At 38.1% G+C, this 26,698-nt stretch overlaps 1 protein-coding gene across 1 annotated transcript in view; it reads right to left on the reverse strand.

The window, feature by feature from the left end:
* Positions 1 to 225: 225 nt before the first annotated feature.
* LOC123814289 (cadherin-related family member 3-like) overlaps positions 226 to 26,698 on the reverse strand; it is a 97,768-nt gene continuing 71,295 nt past the window's right edge. The window contains exons 12-19 of the mRNA XM_045832010.1: positions 18,373 to 18,605; positions 8,090 to 8,261; positions 6,676 to 6,920; positions 5,392 to 5,597; positions 4,662 to 4,681; positions 4,499 to 4,563; positions 3,135 to 3,183; positions 226 to 360 (exon numbers count right to left, since the gene is read on the reverse strand). Coding sequence (XP_045687966.1) covers positions 236 to 360; positions 3,135 to 3,183; positions 4,499 to 4,563; positions 4,662 to 4,681; positions 5,392 to 5,597; positions 6,676 to 6,920; positions 8,090 to 8,261; positions 18,373 to 18,605 — 1,115 coding nt within the window. The 3' untranslated portion in view covers positions 226 to 235. The remainder of the gene's footprint in view (positions 361 to 3,134; positions 3,184 to 4,498; positions 4,564 to 4,661; positions 4,682 to 5,391; positions 5,598 to 6,675; positions 6,921 to 8,089; positions 8,262 to 18,372; positions 18,606 to 26,698) is intronic.

Below are 26,698 nucleotides of genomic sequence, written 5' to 3' on the forward strand. Positions count from 1 at the left end.
TTAGCAAAGCATATTTAGAGACTGAATTTCAGTCCTGCTGCCCTCACCCACACACCCTGAACTGGAAGATTACAGAAAGCTATAAACAAAGCAGCTAGCCCTCACATATACAATTTCATTTAGGTAGCCAAGAAAAAAATTGCCACAAGAGTAACATAGACACACACAAACGCAATCATTCAAAAATACCAGAAAATGCTATTCCTGCATGAGAATTTGTAAGGATGTAGACTCCTCAGAAAGGTGGGACTCTGGGAGGGAGCACGTGTTTACCAAGGACAACTCCTGGTGCCAGGGGAGGGGTCTTCTTCCACTTTCTTGCACCTGTTCTGCTGTTATACTCATACATATTCCCAGAGACTGTGAAGGGACACAAACACAGAAAAAAATGAATTACAATGACTCACAAAGCATTTGTTCATCCCACAAAGTGTTTATGAGCATTTGCTATATATCCAGCATAGCAACAAGTTTCTGGTCTCTTCAAGCCTTGCTCTGCTATCAAAGGAAAAACTATAAGCAAAACTTGAAGCAGTATATGATTTCATATGCATTAAAAATTGCCCCTTTAGTACTAGGGAGCTTTTCTGTGCTGAAAGAATGGTTTTTCATCTCAACTGCAGTAGTGGTCATATGAATTTATTTAAGTGGTTAAATGTCATAGAACTATTCACACAGACACATTAAAAAAAAAGTGCATGCCAAAACTGGTCATATCTGAGTACAGTCTATAGTCTAGTTCATTGACCAATGTCAGTTTCCTGGTTTTGGTGCTGTAGTTACGGAAAATGTTGCCTTTAGGGGAAGCTAGGTGATGGGTACAATGTACCTCTCTGTACTATTGTGATTCTGTAATTATTTTAAAATCAAACTTTGAATAAAATAACATGGCAAACGATTTTTTAATTGCCCCTCAAGTGATGTGCCTTACACAGTGTCTGAGGTTTAACCCACCAACCTTTTATAGAAATAATAGTGAAATATAGTAATATGAAAGAGGCAAAATAAATGGTAAGTAGGGCATGACATAGTAGAAATTCAACAAATTATTCTTTTTTAGGTGTCTGGGATATAATTAATAAATAAAAATAATAATAACAGTAATATATAATAATAGCTTACTTCTATAGTATCTACTATATGCCAGACTCTATTTTCATATATTAATTTATTTAATCCATTCAACATCCTTGTGGCATGCATATATATTATGAGCCACATTTTAGAGATGAGGAAACTGGGGCACAGAGATGTTAAGTAACTTGCCAATGAGACCTAGATTTGAACCCAAGATGTCCAGCTACTAACCATCTAGTGGAGGAGCCCATGTCTTCTCTTACTTTGAATACATTTTATGAATAAAACAATGCTTTATGCATCACATTCTGGGTTCCACTGAACATTAGATAAATGATGGCATGTCTGAACACATATAGCAAAACATTTTTATTTTTAGATATTTCTTTTCTGTAAGTGTCATGTAACACTTCAATGTGCTAAGTGAGGTCTCAAAAAACTCCATTGATTAAAAATATGCTTCTTCTGCCAGGGCTACTGTGTTAGGGCAGACAATGCACTTCCATGAAAAATACCTCCCTCTACCAATAAATCTATACCATCACTCAATATGAAGACTAATTGCTAAGGAGTCACACATCAAATGCCAGTTTCAAACAAAGCCAAATGCACTGATTGATCTAAACTTATTTATATTTAAACATCACAATCATCCCATGTAACAGGCATAACCCACAGTATTATGCTGGTTTTCAGCTAGAAAAATGAAGCATCAGAGAAATTAAGTACTTTGTTCAGGTTCACTTTATGTCAGCGCTCAAACCCAAATCTTCTAATGAACATCCAGAGCTATCCCAGTACCTCTAGTGACTTCCAGTTCTTACTTCTTCTTTAGAGACAAAAAATCCATGGAAAAAAGAAAAGCTTCTGGAATGTTTTATAAAATTGAAGTATGATCTACCTCACGATTCCAAAGTTAAGAAATAAATCTTTAGACCAAGAATTGCAAATCCATTACCCATCTGGCCTATGTATGTTGTGGTGATTAAAGGTGGTCACAAATTATTTGATCCTCACTCCTTGTGAGGTGGAATATATGTTTCTCTTTTTAAATATGGGTAAAATTATTGGATTAATCAATAGAATGTAGTGGGTGGGACACTGTGCCAGCTTCCAGGCTCAGGTCTCAGGAAACAGACAACTTCACCTTCCTATCCCTTGGAACTCCACCTACTTGAGAAACAACATGAAGAGGCCTGAGATTATGTGAAGAGCAAATGGGAGGTTCGAGACAAGGTGGTAGAGTACACAGCAGCTGCACCCACCACCTCCTCCTCTGACTACATCAAAATTACAATTAAATTATAGAACAATCAACCTGGATAACCATTTGAGGACTAGCCAAACAGAAGTCCTATAACTAAGGATATAAAGATAACACATCAAGACTGGTAGGAGAGTCAGAGCCCTAAAACTAGCTCCCGACCCAGGTGTGGCAGTTAATCAGAGGATATCTCAGCTGCCAAGATCCCACTGAGAAATGAGGAGTCTCAGTTCCACAATGAGCTACTCAATCTTCAATGCTAGTGCCAGGAAGAGGAACCCACATAACATCAGGCTGTGAAAATAAGCAGGAATTCTGTCCATCCAGGGGAGACAGAAGGCAGCTGGAAACCCAGGCATCCTCTTAAAGAGCTACCACACAAATTCTTATTCACAGGCACTCACATTGGGCTCCAACAGAGAAACTGCAGCCCTGCAGTGAAAGTGGGATACCAGAGATGTGCAAGGGAAAATGACTGAGTTGTATGGCTTGGGGCTAGGGTTGAAGGGGTAGCTGCCATTGTCACTGTGTTGAGCCATCCACTGTGAGGCTGATAGGCACCATCTTTCTTCCCTCCACACACACAAAATCTTAATCTGCATTAGCTTGATGAACTACATTAGCTCTACCCTGATAACTCCCTAAGACTCCACCCCACTGCAAAAATCTGAAGGACCCAGGCAGATGGCAGCTGGTCTTGCTGCCCTGAGACTTTTGCTGAGTAGCCTCAGGCCCAACACTGGCATCCAAATAGTCAAAATGGGCTTAACTTGAAAGATATTCCACACCATACCTGGATCAATAGCTTCTCCATCAAATATGGTCTCATACACAACAGTTTCCTTTAAAAAACAAAAACAAAATATTAACAATAAAGTCAGCCAGATAAAATTACTTTTGACATGTGTTGAGTACTTGGAGCAGGTGACTTACAAATTACCTCATTTTTCTTGTGCAGAGGGCTAGCAACCTGGGTTCAAAAATTTCCTGCTGTTTTTGTCTCCTCCAAGCCCCAGCCCCTACATCAGCCCCTACCCACCATGCCCTCTCTTAATTAAGATCTTTTTATTGATGTGAAGCCTCTTTTCTTGGATGGGAAGTGTTGTGGGCTGAACTGTGTTCCCTCAAATTTCATATGTTGAAGGTCTAACTCCCAGTACCTCAGAATGTGACTGTATTTAAAAATAGGTCCTACAAATAGGTGATTAAGGTAAAATGAGGTCATATGGGTGGGCCTTAATCTAATATGATGGGTGTCACTATAAAAACAAGAGATTAGGACACAGACAAAACAGATGAGAAATGGCCATGTGAAAATACAAAGAGAAGGCAGCCATGTGCAAGCCAAGGAGAAAGACCTCAGGAGACACCAAGCCTGCCAGCACCTTTCTCTGAGACTTTTAACCTCTAAAACTTGAAGAAAATAAATGTCTGTTGTTTAAGCCACATAGTTTGTGCACAATACAGGTGATTGGCTGGTATCAGTTTCAGAAAGAAAGAGGCAGTAGAAGAGAGCATTGAATAAGAACTAGCTCATGAAACAATGTCATGATCAGTCAGGACTCAGATGGAAATATCCATTGTTAATGGAGCAGCATGTAGAAAGTAAAAAATGGAGATGGAAACTAAAAATGCCTTTTCTTGTTCTGCTCCACATTTATAATTCCTGTATGGTTGTTTAACCATACAGGTTCCGTATGGTTGTTATAGATACTTTAATGAATGAGCATCAGCCAATTCAAGATTTCTATTCCTCAGGGTGCAGATTCTACCATCTGCTAAGAAACTCCAGGATTGGAGGACTTACTAATTTTTATCACATATATAATCTATTTTTAAACCCAGATCTTATTTTTAGTAATAGTAAATAATCCTGTATTTTCATTTGTCTAGTGTTATTTTTGTTGAATACACATACAATATTTGCAGCAAATTTTGACCAAAGCCAGATTCTAAGACTGGATCTGAAATTCAAGTTTTCTTAATACACAGAAATTCAACAGAAGCAGATAAATTGAAGTAATTTTATTTCCTTTCTATGATGCCTGGGTAAATTTACCATATGTCTATGTGGAAGGACTTTTTGTTTAACAATAATTATAGAGGAAAAGTAATCCTCTTTCTTCTACTATAAAGGGATCATAAAAATGTACTTACTGTTAATACCTCTAATTTTTTATTTCTGTTCTCCATGACAATCTTTTCTGTTTGATTTGTACCTCCTGTTCAATAAATAAATAAATAAATAAGTAAACAAGCAAATGATAGGTGTCTGATGAGTGGCTTTTTGAAATCACACAATTCATAATAATCATCTTACCTGCAATATAATTTATTCCCCTATATGAAAAGAAAATTTGATAAAGTATCAGTTTCTTTATGCCACCACATAGCAAAAAAAATTAAATTGTTGCAGCTCATGACTATTATCACATCTCTTTCATCTCCATTTTAAAAAAAATGCTGTTATGGTAAATAAACTGATCCCATTAACCATTGACACCTCCCAATACTGAATTATAAATTATCTCTTCTTAGTTAATAAAAATTCATAATCAACTACATTTTTGAAGCCATGATTTTATGCTCCCTGAAGTATTTTTGGATTGCAATGAAAGCATCTGCATTTTTTTTCCATTTCTTTGACCTCTGTCCAGCTTCACGTAAGTTCAAAACAATGTGAATAGGAGGCCTGGATTTATCACCTATCTCTTGGCTAGTCCCTGGTGGTTGTCAAACAGCTGCCCATGAACTGCGTGGCGCAAAATAATATGGGGCATTGTTTGGCTTGTCTGCTCACAAATTGATTTAAAATCTATTCTCACAGAAAACCTGTTTCAGATGTTCTAAGGTAGAAGCCAAGGATATGTTGTTTCTGTTTTTTTAAAGATAGAGCAGATTTGGAGCCATGGTGAAAGGGACCATCCCAAGTACTTTCCTTTGTGCCCCTAAAGGCACTTAGGCAGAAACCCTCAGGGTAAAATCATCAAACCTCAACTGATTTCAACTCTTCATAAACATCAGATGCTTAAAAGAAAAAAATCACATACTTGGGTTTGGGTTTGGGCTTGGAGATTTCCTTGGCCATTTTCTGACAGCATTTCATAGTGTTTCCGTATCCCCAAAGCAGGAAACATACCCAGGAAAACAACCCGGCAAAAAAAACTGCCATCAGAGTGAAGATGAAAGGAACGTGCCAGTCACTGGATATATATGTGTTGATAGCTGTGTACAAAATGGTCAGGCCTTTTCTTTGCTGGAAAATATTATTTCAAAGCAAACAGAGCTTTAGCCTATATTTTCAGAGAATATCTGTTTACAAATAGCAGCATCAGCATAGAACCATGGTCCTATACAGACAGTGGGGTATATCTTCAGATATACAAATTTTTGTATATACCGCAGACAGTACTGAGGAACACCCAGGCCTAGAGAAGGCACCAATTTAAGGATCTGAAGACTTGAATTGTGTGCAGTGATTGCTCTGTGAAATTGGACAAAAACATTTCTCCTCTTGACTTCAGTTTTCTTATCTATAAAATCAAGGGGTTGAACTAGATGATATCTGAGGTTTTTTAGGCTTTATCTACTCTACACAGGATAAATCCTTTTGTAAAGCTTGAGAGAACAGTGTGTTCTTGAAAATCAAATAGTCTGGTGGAAAGATTTACCATCCATATTATAAAAAAAAGACTCTCTTTCAAAGTATAGAAAACTATAAAATATACTAACCACACAGTGTGCTGAACATACTTTATCCTTGGGTAACTCAGAGGCCATTGTAGAGTTCTGTAGAGGCTTTGCTTATCTATTTTTGAAATAACAAAACACTAAAGGGTCTGCTAAACTTCACAGGATTGGGTCAACATTAGATGAAATGATGAACATAAGCCATGTAGTATAGTGCCTGCCATAGGTAGGTGCCCATTACTACAAATAACATGGCCACACTCCTGTTACAATGTTTAAACATCCTATACAATGTTTAAAAGTATCTGTTTGTGAGACTTGTAACTGGTAGATCTCATTGACTAGTGGGCCTTTCTGGTGGGCAGGGCATTCAGACCATTCAAACATAATTAGTTTCTTGAGGGTCCACTATGCTCCACCTGCAATCATCACAAACTCTCTCTCACCCACAGTTCACACTCACAGTTTATAGTCACAGATGCACACTATAAAATGTGGCTTGCTGGGTCGGTGGATAGAGAGCAAGTAAGCATACAGGTGAAGGTGATACCCTAAGCAACCTTTTAGCCTTTCTAAATGAAACTCAAATTTACAAGAGAATATTTCCCACACAGAGACCCAGATTAAATTCCATAACTTTTTACTTCAGGACTGGTGGTTGGACAAGGTGGCACATTGGCCCTGGTCACATAAATATCTATAATAGCAGTGCCTGTCCTGGGTTTGGTGGCTTTGCCGTATTTCAGGTTGTCATCGGTTATGTGCACCACAAGATGGAACCGCCGCTGCAATTCAGCTCCAGATTCAAAGTTAAAAGGACTCTTCACAATTAATTTTGGAGTATTTGAACCTCGAGTTGGGTCAAATCCAAAATGATGGTTCTCATTTCCTTTAAAAGGGATAATTTTAAAATTATAATTATTTTGAGATATGTTAAAAGATCTCAAACTGCCATACATAGCTTTTAAAAACACAATGCATGCAAATAAATAAAATTGCTATTGTTTTTTGAATTCCCACATCTATACAAAGTCCATAATAAATTGAAGTCAAACAATAAATGCAGTTAATTAGAAAAAAATGTTTTAAAGGTTAAGACAATGAGTTTGATCTCCATATAAGGTCAGCAAACATCAGACTATTATCCAATTATTTTGCCTTAATTTCTTCCTCTTCCTTTATCTGCCACTCAGAGAAATTTTATTTCTACCATCAACTTAGTCTGGATCAATATCAAATGGGCCACAAATATCTATTTAATCCCCATTAAGTTTCAAGTCCAGTCTCAGTGGTCTTGGATACACTATTGTAAACAACATGCATGTAGTCTCCACTATCATCTAGCAAGAGAAGCAGACATTTAACTAATTCTTATAATTAAGTAAGGTATTTACTGATGTCCATGCTCCCATTCTTTCAGATACATGACAGTAGGTCTGACATCCATACCTTAGCTATACTTCTCCTTGTTATACTGTCTCATAATACCCAGTAATTTCCCTTAATATAACTTTTAATACTTTGTAATTTAATAATTGCGGATGTTAGTACTAATTTAATGAACAATTAGTTCATGAATGTAAGATCTATATCTGTCTTGTACACTGCTGTATACACATCTTTTAGAACAAATTTGGTCTCCAATAATTTTCTTTCATATGTCAGAAGATAATGAGCAAAGTTGACATGGATCTTTGTGAGTCCAACAATAATACAGTTGAAAACATCTATGCTAAGAACCTGTATTACTATCATATGAAAGGTGGCAGCTTTTTTCAGTCAGCACCAAGGACAGCAGACTTAACTCATTGTCTCCCTTGCTGGTCAAAAGTCTCTTCATTGTCAAGTATCACCGAAATTACTGATAGCTCCACAAGGGGAATTAGACTGGTATGTGGAAGTGAAGACAGTTCCTTGAGGAATCTTAATGTCATAGATATGGAATAGCTTAATTTTCATAAACATAGTTATTGCTAAGCTTATATCACTTTGAAGAGGGTATAACTAATGTCAATTTAACACATGATCATGATTAAAAGAAATAATAAAATTATTCACCAGAAACTATCTCAAAGTGCATTTCAAAATCTTGTGAATCTCTGTCATGGCAGTTTAGTTTGAAGCCGTTGACATTTGTCCCAGCAACAACATTGTCCAAAATGATTGCCTTATATAGAGAGGGTATACAAACAGGTGCTTCATCATTCTCATCTTCGATGTCAACAGTGACCTGTCAATAATGAAGGAGGAAGAAATATCACATCCATGTATTGTGATTATTTACACAGAAAATTAGAAATAAGCATCTGGGTAGAAATAGGTCATTTACAATTATTAAATTAAAAGTCTGGAATTTTGAGTTTGAAGAAATTCCTGCAGTTTTGTGTTGTAGCTGTCAATAATAAGCCAATAAGTTGGCTTATTACTCCTGGGTCAACGTGTCATTTGATGCAGAAGTAATAATGACCCTGTGTGGTCATTAGGGAGGGCTTTGGGCTCATTTAGAAGAACATATTGGAAGAAAACTCACAAATTACAGAAATGATGATAAAAGAAAAGCTGAAGAATGATGCTTCTAAAAATTGTAACACCTTGAAATTTTTAAATATCTGTGCTTGCCCTGGCCAGGTGGCTCAGTTGGTTGGAATATCATCCCATACAACAAAATGTTGTGGGTTCAGTCCCTGTTAGGGACTGCTCTGCCTGGTCTCAGGAAGCTGTAACCCCCTGTGACTTAGGCTGAGAGACCTCCAGACCAGGAGCCACTAAGGAGACAAAACTTATTTCCCTGGCATGAATGCCGCCTGTTCTGTGCCTAACCTCCTATGTTTGATCAGTTAGCCAATGACAGGTAAGATTTCCCATGGAGGGAATTATCTAGGATAGGCATGATCACAAGGAGGCCTCTGGGAAGAGACTCGGGGCTGTGGAAATGAAGGGGTGATGGACATCAACCCCTGCCCCCTCGGCTTTGTCAAAGCCTGAGTCCTTGTTCTTAGATGTGAGAAATTCAAGTCTCCTGGCTGCCTTTGTCTCCTCTCTTGACTCAGGCCTGTGGAAATAACAGGGGCAATGCAGCCTAGACTAGAGATGGCAGACCCCCGGGGTAATCAGGCCTGGGACATAGAATATGCAAGATCCTGTGAGGTCTGTTTGCTGGAGGATGATTAGATTAGAATTTAAAGGCATAGACAGGAAACCAAAACTAGTCCTTTGAGCCCTGTTAGTCCTTTCAAATGTTAAAACTCCAAACTTTGCCCAGAATCACAGCAGGGGTTCTGTCAGCATCTTTGAAAGTCACCTACTTCTTTTGATCTTCTCTGCCGGACTGTGAATCCACAAACTAAGTCTGTATTCTTAATAAAAATCTGCTTGGGAATAGAAATGGGGCACTACCCACTAGAGAGAGTGACCATTCCATCCCTACTTCCCTACAGGACCTGGTTGTCTCTGTGTATGTTTTTCTCGTGTTTCGACGAGCCATCTGCAGCATTCTGTGATCACTGCGGGCTGGTGAGCATGCATCAAGTCTCTAGTCAGAACACAGTATGGGAAGTGTCTATTGATGTTTCTCACATCCATGTTTCTCTCTCTCTCTCTCTCTATCTTTATCTCTATCTCTTTCTCTCCCTCTCTCTCATACTCTCTAAAATTAATAAACTTGTCCTTGGGTGAGAATTCTTTTAATTTAAATATCTATGCTTAATGGCAAATGTGGCTCAAGTTTCCTTCCTTTTTCAAAATTTAGGGGCCTCCCCTGCACAAAACATTTTTCAATCAATCACAGTATATTTTTTGGTAACAAAATGATTACTTCCAAGAATGCTCATCAGATACTTAATCAGGGGTTGTTATCAACCTTCTCTCAACTGTGATCTATATTGAAAAAGATTAAAATATCAAGGATTTTTTTTAAAGAATTTATTTTTAGAGAGAGGGGAAGGGAAGGAGAAAGAGAGGAAGAGAAACATCAATGTATGGTTGCCTCTCACACGCCCCCAACTGGGCATCTGGCACACAACCTAGGCATGTGCCATGACTGGTAATCAAAACTGCAACCCTTTGGTTCCCAGACTAGCACTCAATCCACTCAGCCACACTAGCCAGAGCCTACTGAGAATTTTTAAATGTCAGTAACTGAATGACAGTCAGCTTATAAAAGTTATCTGCCCACCTGTTAGATGAGTAACAACTTTCTCAACAACATTTGCAGAAGAATCCCTGGTGTACTGATATTTGCAAGTATTACCTTTTAAAAATGTCTTTCATAATGTTTTAACAACACAGCAAATTCTTGAGGAATAATCCATTCTTCAATGCTATTTCTATATATTGAATATTTCTATTTGTTCTATTCAATATGTGAGGTGTTTTCATATGATTTTAGGGAGACTACTATGATAAGTGAAAACAGCACAGGGATTGAAATCATAAACATTTATTAAAATTGACAGTAACCAGAGGTGAGGTCAGAGTGGGTAATGGGGGAAAAAGAAGGAAGGGTTTTCAGGAACATGTATACAAGTCACATGGACAAAACCAAAGAGGGGTAGAACCAAGGGTGGGAAGTGGGGATGGCTGGGTTGGGGGGAGTAGGGGGAGTAGTAGGAGGAAAATGGAAACAACTACACTTGAACAATAAAAAAAATGGATCAATGAAAAAAAACAACTTTGGCCCTTCACCTTGCCAGATCCTTTATTTGATACAAATGATTTAACCTTGTTTTTCTCATCTGTAAAAAAGAGATCTCAATTTTTCCCTTCTTAGAATGGTTGGGGCATAAATTCATCCATTTGTGTATATTTATTTAACACTTACACTATGTGCTAAACAGTGACCTAGACACAAAAGGTCCTCTGGTAAACCAAACAAACAGCCTGCCCTACTATAATTTACATTCTTAAAAAGGAGGCAAAGCAATAAACAAATTAACAAATAAATATATTAGGCAATCCATATGGAAATTGAAACTCTGTAGGTTAAGGAGATAGAGAATAGCAATGGAAATGTTTTAATACAGTGTTCAGAGAAGGCATTTCTTTTTTGACGCACTCCCCTATTTCCTTCCTCCTCCACTATATTTGGTATATGCCCTTCAGCAAGTATATATCCTCACAGAATATGTAGTATTTGGTCATGTAGTTTTAATTTGCATAGTGATATTGTGCTATTTACTACTTTTCTCACAAAGCACCATATTTTTTGTTGCTTTTTCCATGTTGCTGTTTGAAGAACTAGTTTTCTAATTCTTCTTGATTCTTATTATCCCATCATATGCATCTACCTTATTTTACTAATTCATTATCCTAATGATTACCACATGGGTTGCTTCAAAATTCCATCAGCTCTGGCTGGTGTTGCTCAGTGGATTGAGTGCTGGACTACAAAACAAAGGTTTTCAGTTTGATCCCTGGTCAGGAGACATGCCTGAGTTGCAGGCCAGATCCCCAGTTGGGGGTCATGTGAGAGGCAACCAATCAATGTTTTTCTTGCACATTGATGTTTCTTTCCCTTCCTTCCCCTCTCTAAAAATAAATAAATACAATCTTTTAAAAATTTCACCATCACACACAACAGAAAAAGACCTTGTGGGCAGGTTTCCTTTGTGTAGAAATGTGATTAAAGTGAGACTAGTCATGTGGCTATCTGGATGGCAAACATCACAGCCTGGGACAAAGGCTCTGAGGTGAAGGCACTCTTGGTATGTTGAAACAACAGCAAGAAGTTCATGTGGCTGTACTGAAATAAGGGGGAGAGAGTTAGAAGCTGAAGGCAAAGAGGCAGCCGAGGCTGAAGAGACCTTAGAAATGACATTGGAGCTTATGTTAAGTGTAATGGGAAATCACTGGAGAGATTTGAGGAAGAGGGTAATGTCTTTTTAAAGGTTCACTCTGGCTACTGTGTGAAGAGTAGATTGCAAAGGTCACATGTGGAAGTGGAGATTCTAGTTAGGAGGCTGCTTCCCAAGCCCAGGTACTGCATGATGGTGGCACAACCAGGGTGCTAGCTGTGGATGGGTGAGAATGGAAGAATTGAGGATATATTTTGAATGTAGAGACATTTTATTTGACTTTGTTGGTGGATTGGAGAGATAGTTTAGTGTATATGATAGTGATTTAGGACCCAGAGTTAATCCTTCTACCATACTTCATTGGAGCTGGGTAAACTTGGATAAGTTACTTAATTTCTTAGCCTTGGAAGTGAAAAATTTTCCATCTGTAAAAAGAAGTAGCAATACCTACCTCATGGGATGAGATTGAAGACTAAATTAGACATAGTAATTGGCTTTTTTGGATTCTCAGTAAAGGGTAGATGATATTGATAGTGACAGTGACAACAAAGATGATGATGATTTCTAAACTTTGGAGTCCAAAGTCCTATTTCTCTTCTCAGAACTTAAAAGTCACATTCATCTATATCATCAATTTACTTTCTATATACTGTTTAAATTCTCTATGTTAAATTTTTTAACTCCTTAAAGACATATATAGTGTCACACTTTCTTATAACCCAGGATGTTGTACACAGAGTAAATATTCAATAAATATTTGTTAAAAGAAAGAAGGAAATTTTGTAACTATGTAAGGTGAGAGATGTTAACCTAACTTATTGTGGTGACAATTTCACATTTATACCAATGTCAAATCATTATATTATACAACTGAAATTAATATGTTATATGTCAATTGTACCTCAATTTTTCAGAAAACATAATTAAGAGAAAAGAAGGGGACTTCTGGTCAAGGTGGCAGCATAAGAAAACACAGCTTGCCTCCTTGCACAACCACATCAAAATTACAACTAAATTATGGAACAAACATCACTCAGAAACATCAGAAATTGAATGAAAGTCCAAGAACTACAATTAAAGAAATCACATTCTCCCAGACTAGTAAGAGGAGTGAAGATGCAGAGTGGGTGGGTCTCACATCCATGTGTGGTGGATACAAATTCAGGAGGGATATCTCAAAAGCAAGGAGTCCCAGCCCCACACCAGGCCTCCCAGCCAAGGGTTCCAGTGCCAGGAAGATAAGTTCCTATAATTTCTGGCTGCAAAAACCAGCAGGGATTGAATAGGTGGAAGAAACTTCTACAGTCCCAAGCAGTGCCTCTTAAAGAACCCACACACGGACTTATTCAGACTCAGTCCCTCATAGCTCCAACACTGGGGTAGGAGCTTGAAAGGTACCAGTGGCATACAAGGAAAAACTGAAGTGTCTCACATCAAGGTGAGTGCTGGAGGACAGCTTTCTCCCAGACAGAATGATGGGCAGAGGCCATAATCCCTTTTCTGAACCCTACCCCAAAAGAGCGACAGAGCTGGCAGATGGGTGCCATCTCTGAGACCCTATCAACCCAGCTAACACAGTTTTCCCTGCCCTGGACATCCCCTAAGTCTCTGTAGCAACCAATTTATGGGCCTACCTAAGTTGTTAACAGTGGCTTTTCCATATGAATGGCTGATCTTGGCTCATGCTTCATAAAACTTCCTGAATCCTCTCAGACAAGCAACAGTCAGCCTTAGTGAGCCCCCAGACTGCATACAACTTGGTAAGTGGTCCCACGCCTGGCACTAGCAGCAGCCAGCCCAATTTCACAGCTTCAGCCCAGTTTCACAAATTCAGGAGGGATATCTCAAAAGCAAGGAGTCCCAGCTTCCTGGGAACTCCCAGGAAGGGAGGTGGCTTCACCTGGAAACCTACAAGCCCAGCACAAATAGAAGCCATCTCAGATTGCTTTATAGGTCATGAAGGGTGGCCACAAGCAGAACGTAGGTGGAAGCTAACCTTGGCCTGCAGCACTGAGCACCTAGTGAATAGCTAGGGACCACATCAGAGCACCACCATCCTGCCCCTGCACACCTGTTCCTCCATGGAGGGTGGAGTTCAGTGGTAGGTGGTCACAGCCAGTTCTTGCAGCTCACTAGCTTGGATAATCCCTCACATTAACCTGCCAACAGCAATAAAGGCTCAACTGCAAGAGGAGGATGTACCCAGCCCACAGAAAGGCCACATCTCGAGTACCCAGTATGAATAATAGGGGAATCTATGCCACTGGACTTCACAGGATACCGACTACATTAGGCCACATTATCAAGACAGGGAGTCATAGCACCTCTACCTAATACATAGCAACAAATATAGGAAGTCTGTTGTGGTGAGTGATAAAGGAGCATGGCCCAAATGAAAGAACAGATCAAAACTCCAGAAAAATAGCTAAATGAAATGGAGATGAGCAATCTATCAGGTCCAGAGTTCAAAACACTGGTTATAAGGATGCTCAAAGAACTTAATGAGGACCTCAGCAGCATAAAAAAAGATCCAGTCAGAAACAAAGGATACATAATTGAAATAAAGAACAATTTACAGGGAAACAAGAGTAGGGTAGATGAAGCTGAGAATCAAACCAGTGATTTGGAACATAAGGAACATAAAAAACAATTAATCAGAAAAACAATAAGAAAAAAGAATCCAAAACCAGAAAGGTAGTGTAAGGAGCTTCTGGGACAACTTTCAGCATTCCAAAATTATATCACAGGGGTGCCAGATGGAGAAGAGCAAGAGCAAGAAATTGGAAACCTATTTGAAAATATAATAAAAGAAAACTTTTCTAACATGGTGAAAACATGCAAGTCCAGGAAGAACAGAGAGTCCCAAACAAGATGATGCAAAGGGCTCACTCCAAGACACATGATAATTAAAATGCCAAAAGTTAAAGAGAATCTTAAAAGCTGCAAGAGAAAAGAAGTTAGTTACCTATAGGGAGTTCTCATGAGACTGTCAACTGATTTCTCAAAAAAAAACTTTGCAGGCTAGAAGGGATTGGCAAGGAATATTCAAAGTCATGAAAAGCAGGGACCTAGAGTGAAGATTTCTTTACCCAGCAAAGCAATCATTTAGAATTAAATGGCAGACAAAGAGCTTCCCAGACAAGAAAAATCTAAAGGAGTTCATCATCACCAAAATGTTATTTATGAAATGTTTAAATGACTTAGTTAAAAAAAAAGATCAAAACTATGACAATAAAATAGCAAAAAAAAAAAAACCACACATACTTATGAACAAATGAACCTATAAAACAAACTAAGCAAGCAAGAAGAACAGAGACAGAATCAACATACAGAGAGCATTTTGATGGTTGCCAGATGGGAGGGAGTTGTTGGGTGGTGGGGAAAGAGGTGAGGCAATTAAGAAGTACAAATAGGTAGTTACAGAACAGCCATGGGGATGCAAAGTACAGTATAGGAAATGGAGTAGCCAAGGAACTTAAATGCATAACCCATGGACACGAACAATGGTGTGGGGATTGCCTGAGCAAGTCGGGATGCTGGGTGCAGGGGGGGAAAAGGGAAAAAATTGGAACAGCTATAATAGCATAATCTTTAAAATTCAGTTTTTAATATATTTTATTGATTAAACAATTACTGCTGTCCAATTTTTTTCTCCCCTTTACTCACCTCTGCCCTGCACCTCCCCTCCCACCAGCACTCCCTGCACCCTTAGTTCATGTCCATGGGTCATACATATAAGTTCTTCAGCTTCTCTATATTTTACACTATTCTGAACCTCCCCCTGTCTATTTTCTGCCTACTATTTATGCTTCTTATTCCCTGTGTCTTTTGTCCCATTCTCCCTCCTCCACCTCCCCACTAATAACCCTCCATGTGGTCCCCATTTCTGTGGTTCTGTTCCCATTCTAGTTGTTTGCTTAGTTTGTTTTTTGTTTCAGGCTTGGTTGTTGATAGTTGTGAGTTTGTTGTCATTTTATTGTTCATATTTTTTATCTTCTTCAATTTCTTAGATGAGTCCCTTTAACATTTCACATAATAAGGCCTTGGTGATGATGAACTCATTTGACTTGACCTCATCTGGAAAGCACTTTATCTGCCCTTCCATTCTAAGTGATAGCTTTGCTATATAGAGTAATCTTGGATGTAGGTCCTTACCTTTCATGACTTGGAATACTTCTTTACAGCCTCTTCTTACCTGCAAGGTTTCTTTTGAGAAATCAGCTGATAGTCTTGTGGGAACTCCTTTAGAGGTAACTCTCTCCTTTTCTCTTGCTGCTTTTAAGAATCTCTATTTCTCTTTAATCTTGGCTAATGTAATTGCGATGTGCCTTGCTGTGTGCTTCCTTGGGTCCAGCTTCTTTGGGACTCTCTGAGCTTCTTGGACTTCCTGGAAGTCTATTTCTTTTGCCAGATTGGGAAAGTTCTCCTTCATTATGTTTTCAAATAAGTTTTTCATTTCTTGCTCTATCTCTTCTCTTTCTGGCATTCCTATGATTCAGATGTTGGACTGTTTAAAGTTGTCCCAGAGGTTCCTAAGCCTCTCCACATTTTTTTGAATTCTTGTTTCTTCATTCTGTTCGGGTTGAATGTTTACTTCTTCCTTCTGCTCCAGATTGTTGATCTGAGTCCTGGTTTCCTTCCCTTCACTGTTGGTTCCCTGTATATGTAGCTTTATTTCACTTTGCATAGCCTTGACTTCTTCCTCTATTTTGCCACCATACTTAATAATTTCTGTGAGCATCCTGATTATCAGTGTTTTGACCTCTGCATCTGATAGGTTGGCTATCTCTTCATCGCTTAGTTCTATATTTGGAGCTTTGATCTGTTCTTTCATTTGGACCATATTTTTTGTCTTGGTGAGCCTATTACATAGTAAGGGGCATAACCTTAGGTATTTTCCACAGTGGGGCAACCCACATTGCTGCATTGTGGCACTGTATGTGTTGGAGAGGTCTAAGAACGAACAATGCTGCTTGTTCAGTTCTGGGCCAGCTTTCAGTCACTTCCCCTGCTTCCCACAAGCAAATTGGACCATTCTGGTGCTTATTCCCAGGTGAATGGGTTTCTGTACATTCTAGGGCCCTGTGGGTCTCTCCAATAGATTCTCCTATGAGGTTGTGAGTTTCTCCTGCCACTACAATCCCCACAAGTTTTTATAGTCGGAGGCTTGAGGTCCTAGAACCCTGGTTTGTGCAGTCTGTCTTGCTCCCCAGTTGTTCCTCCTGGTTTATCTGCATATGAGTGTGGGACCACAGGGTCCCCCAGCCATTGCCTTCCCTGCCCCAGTCTGCCAGCTGCCACCTTGCAATATGTTCTCTCCAACCTGGCTGCCCATCTCAACCCCTCCTACCGGTCTGGGTGAATATTTCTTCTTTAACTCCTTGGTTGTTGGACTTCCACCCAGTTCAATTTTCTGGCAGTTGTGGTTGTTTTTTGTTTTTTAGCTTATTGTTGTCCTTCTTTTGGTTATGTGAGGAGGCAAAGTGTATCCAACTACATCTCCATCTTAGCCAGATGCCCCAATAAAATATAATTTTTAAAAAAAGAAGGAATAAATATGTTTCTTCTCTGTCTTTAGCCAAAATAAAAATTATTTTTATAAGAACAGTGTCACCAAAAGTTGCTTTTTTAATTTGCTTTCCCTCTCTTCTAATTTGTAATAAGTTAATAATAATTGTAAGTACTATTATCCTATACTATTTTGGGACATCATAAATGCTTACAAGAAAACTGCCACAGATACCTTACTATGGAGATCATTCTCACAGGTATTTTCCAGTGACAACCAAGACATAAAATCTTGTCAACATGACTGTAGTTCAGCCCCTGTGAAATTCACTCTAACTGCTGGTGTGAATGGACATGATGTTTTCCTCACAATGACACACTCAGGAATCTTAATCACCCTATAAGCGGCAAGGCAGGGGGCTCTGTGCAGTAAAAGGAATTGTATAATGAATCATAGGCCAGGTGGGGAATCTTAAAATTCTTTAACCCTATTTCTATCTTTTCTCCAATGACAAAACCTTATAGTCATTCATTACACATACCATATTATTAACACAGCAGTATTCACTCTTGCTATCTTTCAAGGGTTCCTAAAATAATTTAAGGCCCACACACACTTCCCCCCCACTGTGATGCCAAAATAATGTACCTTATTTAACTACCTTTGTTGAAAACATTACCTTCCAATGGGAGGCATCCAGGATTTGAGTCCACTCTACAAACTCTGAGTAACTTCAGTTAATTTCCCTAAACTCTGTGCCTGAATTTTCTCACCTATAGGTGAAAATGATAATAATACTGCCTTCCATGAAAATTTAATGAGATTAACTACATCAACATATAAAATGTACCAAGAATAAGAGCTTGCACATGACAAATGCTAGATGCATATTTACAATTACTACAATGTTTTTAATCTCATGAGAATTACTGTTATTATTTAACCATGTTTCATTGTTATGGTTTGGCCATTTCAATTTTAATAAAGTAGACCTTAATAGAGCATTTTTATCACATCAAAACCTGAGGCTCTCTACTTACCATGGTTATTGCTGTGCGAGGGTGAAATCTGTCACAGTCCACACCTTCCACTGTGAGGTTATACTGCTTCACAGTCTCGTAGTCTGGCTGTGTGGTGAGCTCAATCATTCCAGAAAGAGGGTGGATCCAGAATATTTGTATGACTTGAATGTCTCCACTGATTATTTTGTAAGTAACACAATTTGATGGGTAGTCTTCATCAATGGCAGTCACTCTTCCAACTTTGTAGAAAGCTGTCAATAACACTTATTAAGATCCATTCTTGTCATGTAGAGACATTACCTTAAAAGCTTAAGATGTCTTTGCCTTTGAAATGGTATCATAGTTTCTCAAAAGGTCAGCCTGAATTCTTCTGGACAGGACAGTGAATGTGTTTGAAAAGCCCAACTCCACATTATGGAAGGTGAATTGACAGGCAGTCCTCTTACACTTTAAACCATGTGGCATATATCAAATGATAGAGTTAATAATAAATTCATACTATTAATAATTACTTATATGTTTTACATGCTCATTTTCTACAGAACATTATGCTAAGATTATCATCAGATAATGGTTCACAATACAGACTCTAGAACTAGACTGCCTAGGTTTTCAAATCCCAGCTCCGCCACTTACTAGATGTAACTCAATGAAAAATTCTATAACCTCTCTGGCCCTCATATCTTTTACTGAAAACAAGGAATAATAACAGTAAGTATCATATAGAGTTGTGAGGATTAAATAAGTTAAAATAAATATATGAAGTATTTAGAATAGTTCCTCATATATAATGTTGATAAATGCTATATCAGAATTATTTATATATATTATCTTACTGATCTTCTCAACAGCATTATGATATATGTACTAGTACTGTCCCCATTTTACAGATTAGGAAAATGCAGTCCAGTGGTCTTAAGTAACTTGACAAGGTCACAAAGCTAGTAATATTAGAGTCAGGAATCAAATCTGTATCTGCTGAATCTATAGCCCACATTTGCAAAATCAATTTGCTGTGACTTCAGTGTGTAGTTCCTACAAATAATCTTTCAGGAGACAGATGAATGTGGTAGATTGATTGAATTAATAGGTCCTTGTTTTTTATCATTCCCACCATCATGGTCTTTGTCCTCCCATGTGACATGTTTTGGTTAATGAGATATTAGTAAACCTGACAAACAGATGCCTGAGAAGTGCTCCTGTGGTTAGGCTTGCCTTGCCTCTGCCCCTTTGTCTCTGCTCTGAGAACATGCTCAGACCAGCCCATTGGAGGACAAGAGAAGAGCCAACTCATCGGTCACCTCTGCTGTGGCCAGGCTACATTAGCAAAACACCAGTCCATTTCCACAATTTTGAGCAATCCCAGTCAAAACCAGAGAGACAGTTCAGCCAGTTCTCAGACTCATGGGCTAAATAAATTTTCATTGTTGTATTACTCTAATTTTGAGGAGGGGTTATTACACAGCATACTTATAGTAATAGACAACAGATATAATAGCCTTATCCCTCAATCATTTTTTACTGAATTATAAACCCCAGTGTCAATACTATACCTCCTCCATGTAGTGAATACCACCACACAATGACTAGTTTCAATGATATGTGTATAGGACATTTTGGTTGCTGATAGTCAAGACTGAAAAATTATAGTGCAGAAACAATTTAATGAGGACACCACTACTGTCAGCCTCACAGGATTTCTCTCGTAGTTTGCATTTTTCTTTCACAAAGGTTCATCAGTCTCTGATAATGTCATTGAGCAGCCAATGAACACAACTCAAAATACTGAGAACAGAGAAACACATTTGTGGAAAAAAATAATGTTTCATTATGGCAAATCCAGAGTATGAAGAGTCTAACCTATTGCTTGTGTAAAAGTGTCATCATTAAAAGTGTTACAACTGGACTTCCAGCCAAGATGGAGGCATAGGTAGACACACTGTGCCTCCTCACACAACCAAAATAAGGACAACAATTTAAAAACAAAATAACAACCAGAACTTACAGAAAATTGAACTGTATGGAAGTCCAACAACCAAGGAGTTAAAATAGACACATTCATCCAGACTGGTAGGCAGGGTAGAGTCGGGCAGCCAGGGGAAGAGGGGTTGAGGCACAAAAAACAGTGGCACTGGGAGTGCAACACAGAAGCAGGTGGATCCTGGATGCGCAGATGGTGGTTGGTAGACCCTGGGTGTGGGGTGGCAATGGGTAGGCCCAGCAAGGTGGCAATTGTGAAGCAAGGCATGGCGTGCAAGGCAGCTGGCTGACCAGGTGGTCACACATTTGCATGCAGATAAACCAGATGAGGCTGGGGAGTGAGACAGATCACATAACCCAGGGTCCCAGTGCTGGGAAATAAAGCCTCAAGGCACCGATTGGGGACACCTGTGGGGGTTGAGGCACAGGGAGAGACTCCCAGTCTCATGGGAGAGAGAGTTCATTGGAGAGACTCACAGGGTCCTAGAACATACACATGCCCACCCACACGAGAATCAGCACCAGAAAGGCCCAATTTGCTTGGGAAAAGTGATGGAAGAGACTGAAATCCGACGGAGAGTGGAGTGGGTGCCATTGTTCCCTCCCAGACCCTGCCCCTACATACAGCATCACAACCCAGAAACGGTTGACCCACCCTGGTGAACATCTAAGGCTCCACCCTTCATATGTAACAGGTGCTATAAGACCAAAAAAAAGTGGTCCAAATGGAAGAACACACCAAAGCACCAGAGCAAATACAACTGAGTGATGAAGAAATATCCAGCCTGTCAGATGCACAGTTCAAACCACTGGTAATCAGGATGCTCACAGAATTGGTTGAATTTGGTTGCAAATTAGATGAAAAAATGAAGGCTACACTAAGTGAAATGAAGGAAAATTCACAGGGAACCAATAGTGATGGAAAGAAAACTGGGACTCAAATCAATAGAGTGGACCAGAAGGAAGAATGAAACAACCAAACAGAAAAGAATGAAGAAATAAGAATTCAAAGGAATGAGGACAGGCTTAGGAACCTCCAGGACATCGTTAAACATTCCAGCATCCAAATTATAGGGGTACCAAAAGGGGAAGAGGAAGAGCAACAAGTGGAAAAGGTATTTGAACAAATAATAAAGGAGAACTTCCCCAATCTGGCCAAGGAAATAGACTTCCAGGAAGTCCAGGAAGCTCAGAGAGTCCCAAAGAAGCTGGACCCAAGGAGGAACACACCAAAGCACATCATAATTACATTAGCCAAGACTAAAGATAAGGAGAGAACCTTAAAAGCAGCAAGACAAAAGGAGAAAGTTATCTACAAAGGAGTGCCTATATGACTGTCAGCTGATTTCTCAAAAGAGACCTTACAGGCAAGAAGGATCTGGAAAGAAGTATTCCAAATCATGAAAGGCAAAGACCTACATCCAAGAATACTCTATCCAGCAAAGCTTTCATTTAGAATGGAAGGGCAGATAAAGTGCTTCCCAGATAAGGTCAAGTTAAAGGAGTTCATCATCACCAAGCCCTTGTTTTATGAAATGTTAAAGGGACTTACCTAAGAAAAGGAAGATAAAAAACATGTACAATAAAGTGACAGCAAACTCACAATTATTAACAACCACACCTAAAGCAAAAACAAAACCAAACTAAGCAAACAACTAGAAAAGGAACAGAACCACATAAATGGAGATCACATGGAGGGTTAGCAACAGGGAAGTGGGAGGTGGAGAGAGGGGGAAAAGGTACAGAGAATACGTAGTATAGATGGTAGCTAGAAAATAGATAGGGGGAAAGCAAGAATAGTATGAGAAATGTAGAAGCTAAAGAACTTATGACACATGGACATGAACTAAAGCAGGGGAATGTGGGTAGGAGAGGGTGTACAGAGTGGAGGGGAATGAAGGGGGGAAATGGGACAACTGTAATAGCATAATCAATAAAATATATTTTTTAAAAAATAATAGTGTTACAACTGACAACCACATAAAACAGATTAAGGGTAAAAGTGCCATCTTTATCATAGAGGTGTGGGCAAAGGTAATGTCATTTTTACATTTACTATCTAGTTAAGTATAACTGAAAGCTTACTCTTCTATAGAAATAATATTAACCTTTCAATAATACTAAAAGCTATCTTGAGCATCTTTAGCTAAAGTTTAAAATAGAGTAATTATGAAACTCTGTGACTCTGCCAGACAAGTTTATCAAAAACTATTGAAAATGAAATATGTTTTCCCTTCTGACTTGCAACCCAGTAAAATTTAATTTTCATGTTTTTTCTTCTAAATAATTTCTGATAAAAAGAATTTTTTGCCTATGCCTACCTCCCTTCGGAAGCCATTTGTCAATGAGAGATTTATTTACCCATCATATGCCATCAAAATTTTGTTTTATTTTAAAGATTATCAATTCCTACAATTTTGTTAGGAATTTTTTTAAAAATCTTATATAGTCCTCAAGGCACACTGAAACCCTCTGTGCTAATCAACACAGCACAAAAACCAAACAAACAAACAAAAAAAAACCTTTCTTATTAATAGATTTTCTAATGTCCTCAAGGTCTATAGGCTAAATATTTGATATTCTGAAAAGAATTTTTTTTCAGAGTAGTTTTAGCTTTTTAATTCCCTCACTTAAGGCAAATTGTCACTGAGTTGTGCAGAAGATATTGTCTCTGCCCATGAGTATCACCTCAAAACACCAACCCTCCCTTAATTTCATTCTTCTTATGTACTCTGGTAGGGAAGATTAAGGAATGTTTAAAAAAAAATAGCAAGGAAAGAGTTTTGACACATTGTAGGCACTCAATAAGTTAGTGGTTGTTATTGTTAATGTTGTTGTTGTTGTTATCATTATTATTATTATCAATACTGTTGAGACTTTCATTAGTATGTAGCATGTAGCTTATATACTTATAATTATCAGTTAATTCTTATCTTTATGTCATTATTATTGTAATCGCTATTCTGCAGATGAGAATTCAAAGGCACATGGAGGTTTTATGAACTGCCTAAGATCATATGACTAACAGTTGGCAGAAACAGAATTTGAATCCAGCTCTATTTGATTCCAGTGCTCATAGTTTCTCTGATACATCATGTTGCTCCTTTATGAAGAACTAGAAGTTTTCTCTCTGGTACAGTAAATCAGTAGCCAAGCCTTTTGGAGAATAGTACACACACTCAAAAAAATGATACTCATCTCTTCATATGAATTCTCTAAACTTGTTTTCAGACTGTTGGTGATCTCAGTCATCAAAATCAATACAAGAAAAGCAGCTGGGAATACTAAACAGAGAACTGGACCAGGAATTTGGAAGTCTGCATTTACTTATTGTTTCTACCATTTACTAGCTGTGTGACCCAATTCTCTCTCCAGCCAAAATTTTCTTGTGGTAAAATAAAGAGGCTGAATCTTTTGAGTCCTTCCAAATTAACACTGTTATAATTCAAAAATTTTAAATCTTTCACATAAGCATCAAGAAGGTTTAAACTATGCTTAAGAAAATGTAGAAATGGTTTTAATTTGCATCTCCCTGATGCCTACTGATGCTGAGCATCTTTTCACATGTCTCTGGGCCCTTTGTAAGCCCTCCTGGGAAGTGTCTGTTCAATAATCACCAAAAGAAAAAAGTAAGCAAAATAAAACCAGAGACATTGAAATTAAGAACAATCTGACAGTAACCCAAGGGGAGGTGGGAGGAGATAATGGGGAGAAGGGTTTCCAGGAACTGCTATAAAGGACACATGGACAAAACCAAGGGGGAGAGTGGAAGCAAAAGAGGGAGGTGGGTTTGGCTGGGTGGGATGGGGGAGAGTGGTGGGGGAAAATGCAGACAACTCTAATTGAATGATAACATAATTTTTTTAAAAGGAAAAGATCTGTTTAAGTTTTTTTCCCATTTTTAAATTGGATTGTTTGTCTAATTCAAGAGGAGTGATGTAAGTTCTTTATACCCTAAGAACCCTGAAACACCAATCCAAAAGAACCTATGCACCCCAATGTTCACAGCAGCACAGTTTACAATAGCCAAGTGCTAGAAGCAACCTAAGTGCCCACAAGTAAATGAGTGGATAAAAAAACTATGGTACATTTACATGATGGAATACTACACAGAAGAAAGAAGGAGCTCCTACCCTTTGTTACAGCATGGGTGGAAATGGAGAGCATTATGCTAAGTGAAATAAGCCTGGCAGTGAAAGACAAATACCATATGATCTCACATATAAGTGGAACCTAATCAACAAAACAAATAAGCAAGCAAAATATAACCAGAGACATTGCATTTCAGAACAAACTGACAGTAATCAGAAGCGAGGTGGGAAGGGAAAATGGGAGGAAAAGGAGGAAGGATTTTCAGGAACATCTATAAAGGACACATGAACAAAACCAAAGGGGGATAGGGATCAAGGGTGGGAAGTGGGGATGGCTGGGGTTGGGGTAGGTGGGTAGTGGTGGTAGGGGGAAATGGAGACAACTGTACTTGAACAATTTGTAAAAAGTTAAAAGAAAATGTAGAAATGTTGAATACATTTAGAGAGTTCTACCTTCAAAACATAAAATTACATTTCAGAACAACTTCAGATAGTTGGAAAAGAAACTGACATAAAACACCTGTTTCCCATAAAACATTATTTTTTAAAAATTCCAGTCTCAAAAAGCAAAACTATAGACATGATGAAAAGATTTGTGGTTTCCAGGGATTGAGGAAGAGAGAAGGATGAATACGTGAAGCACAGATTTTTGGAGTAGTGTCAAACTATTCTGTATGATACCATATGGTAGATACATGTCAACATATATATTGTCCAAAGACATAGGAAGTACATCAAGAGTGAACCCTAATGTAAATGCTGGACTTTGAGTGATAATGATGTGTCAGTGTAGATACACCAATTTTAAAAATTGTACAACTCTGGTGAAGGATTTTGATAATGGGGGAGGCTATGTATGTGTGGGGACATGGGGATATATGGGAAATTTCTGTAACTTTCTCTTAGTTTTGCTGTAAACCTAAAACTGCTCTGAAATATAAAGCCTATTAAAAATACCAGTCTTTTTTAAAATCTAGACTGGTTGTTGTGAAATTTAGTGGTTCATGGAAACCCTTCAATAATTGATGAAGGCTGTAGATTTTTTCTTTCAGAGACCCTTGGAACCAGCACTCAGACCCTCAGTTCCATATTCACAGTTTATAAGCTAGGAGAGAATTAAAAAATTGTGAGCCATTTAACTTCTGTATAAAGACCCACCATAAAACTATTTTAATAAAACTCCCTAGAGCAAGAAGACTACCACAGAACTAGGAGACTACAAAGGGAGAAAAGAAATTAAGGTAATGAGCCTCTATTGAAAAAATATTACTCATAAATCAATACTGAGATTTGTGTACTTCTGAAATGATAACAAAATTTCATGGAGAGGGAGCAGAATACTCTCTATAATAATTCAGTTTATATGTATTTTTCCAGAATTGTCTGATTGTAAATCATAGGATTCAATTGTGTTATGCTCCAAAACTAGGACCATAGGCATGCATTTATTTTACAGAGGGTTTTAAGAGTTTGTCCAAAATTGCATGGTGAGGCAAACAAAGAACTAAAATCCAAAAACTACATGGGTTTTTTACTTCCTAGTCTCTCCTTAGAACAATGGTCTAATTAATGTAGTTGTCTGCCAGAGAAATAAGTTGGTTTGAAGTAGTGGGTTCTACCTGGTGATGTTCTGGCAAATAATTAACAACCAACTCTCTAAAAAAGAAAGAATGTGTGCATGTATGAACATATGTCTACATAAATATGAAGCTTATTATAAATTTTACTAATATAATAAATATAGAACATGAAATTTACAAATAATAAATTGCACAATATTCTTTATTGTGAGTTCCCATGTGGACAACTGATTCTCACAGAATGCTTTGATTTTTGCCTAACTCCTCTATCCATGCCCATTCAATACCCATTTTATGATTGCAGTTAACAAATGATGATAGTTCTGACATGAATGTTAATGTTTTCCTTATGTTAAAGAATAAGGTGAAAAGTGAAACAATGTCAGAGCTTCATTAGTTTATCAATCATGCAAATAACTTCTTCACTGAATTGGATAATAGTTTTTAATTTCCAGAAGAATATTTCCTCAATTTTTGTAATGATAATTAAAACTAATGAATCAAAAACTATACTTTCAGGGATCATTTCTATAGTTCACTGCTAGAGAGGTTTCTCTGAACGTGTAGAATACAGGCACATAGACCAATGGAACAGAACAGAGAGCCCAGAAATAAACCCAAGTTTCTATGGTCAATTAATATTTGACAAAGGAAGCAGCAACATAAAATGGAGTAAAAATAGCCTCTTCAACA

The sequence above is a fragment of the Phyllostomus hastatus genome, unplaced genomic scaffold (genome assembly GCF_019186645.2).
Source record: "Phyllostomus hastatus isolate PE091 unplaced genomic scaffold, TTU_PhHast_1.1 phas_contig_16, whole genome shotgun sequence".
In the NCBI taxonomy this organism is placed as follows: domain Eukaryota; kingdom Metazoa; phylum Chordata; class Mammalia; order Chiroptera; family Phyllostomidae; genus Phyllostomus; species Phyllostomus hastatus.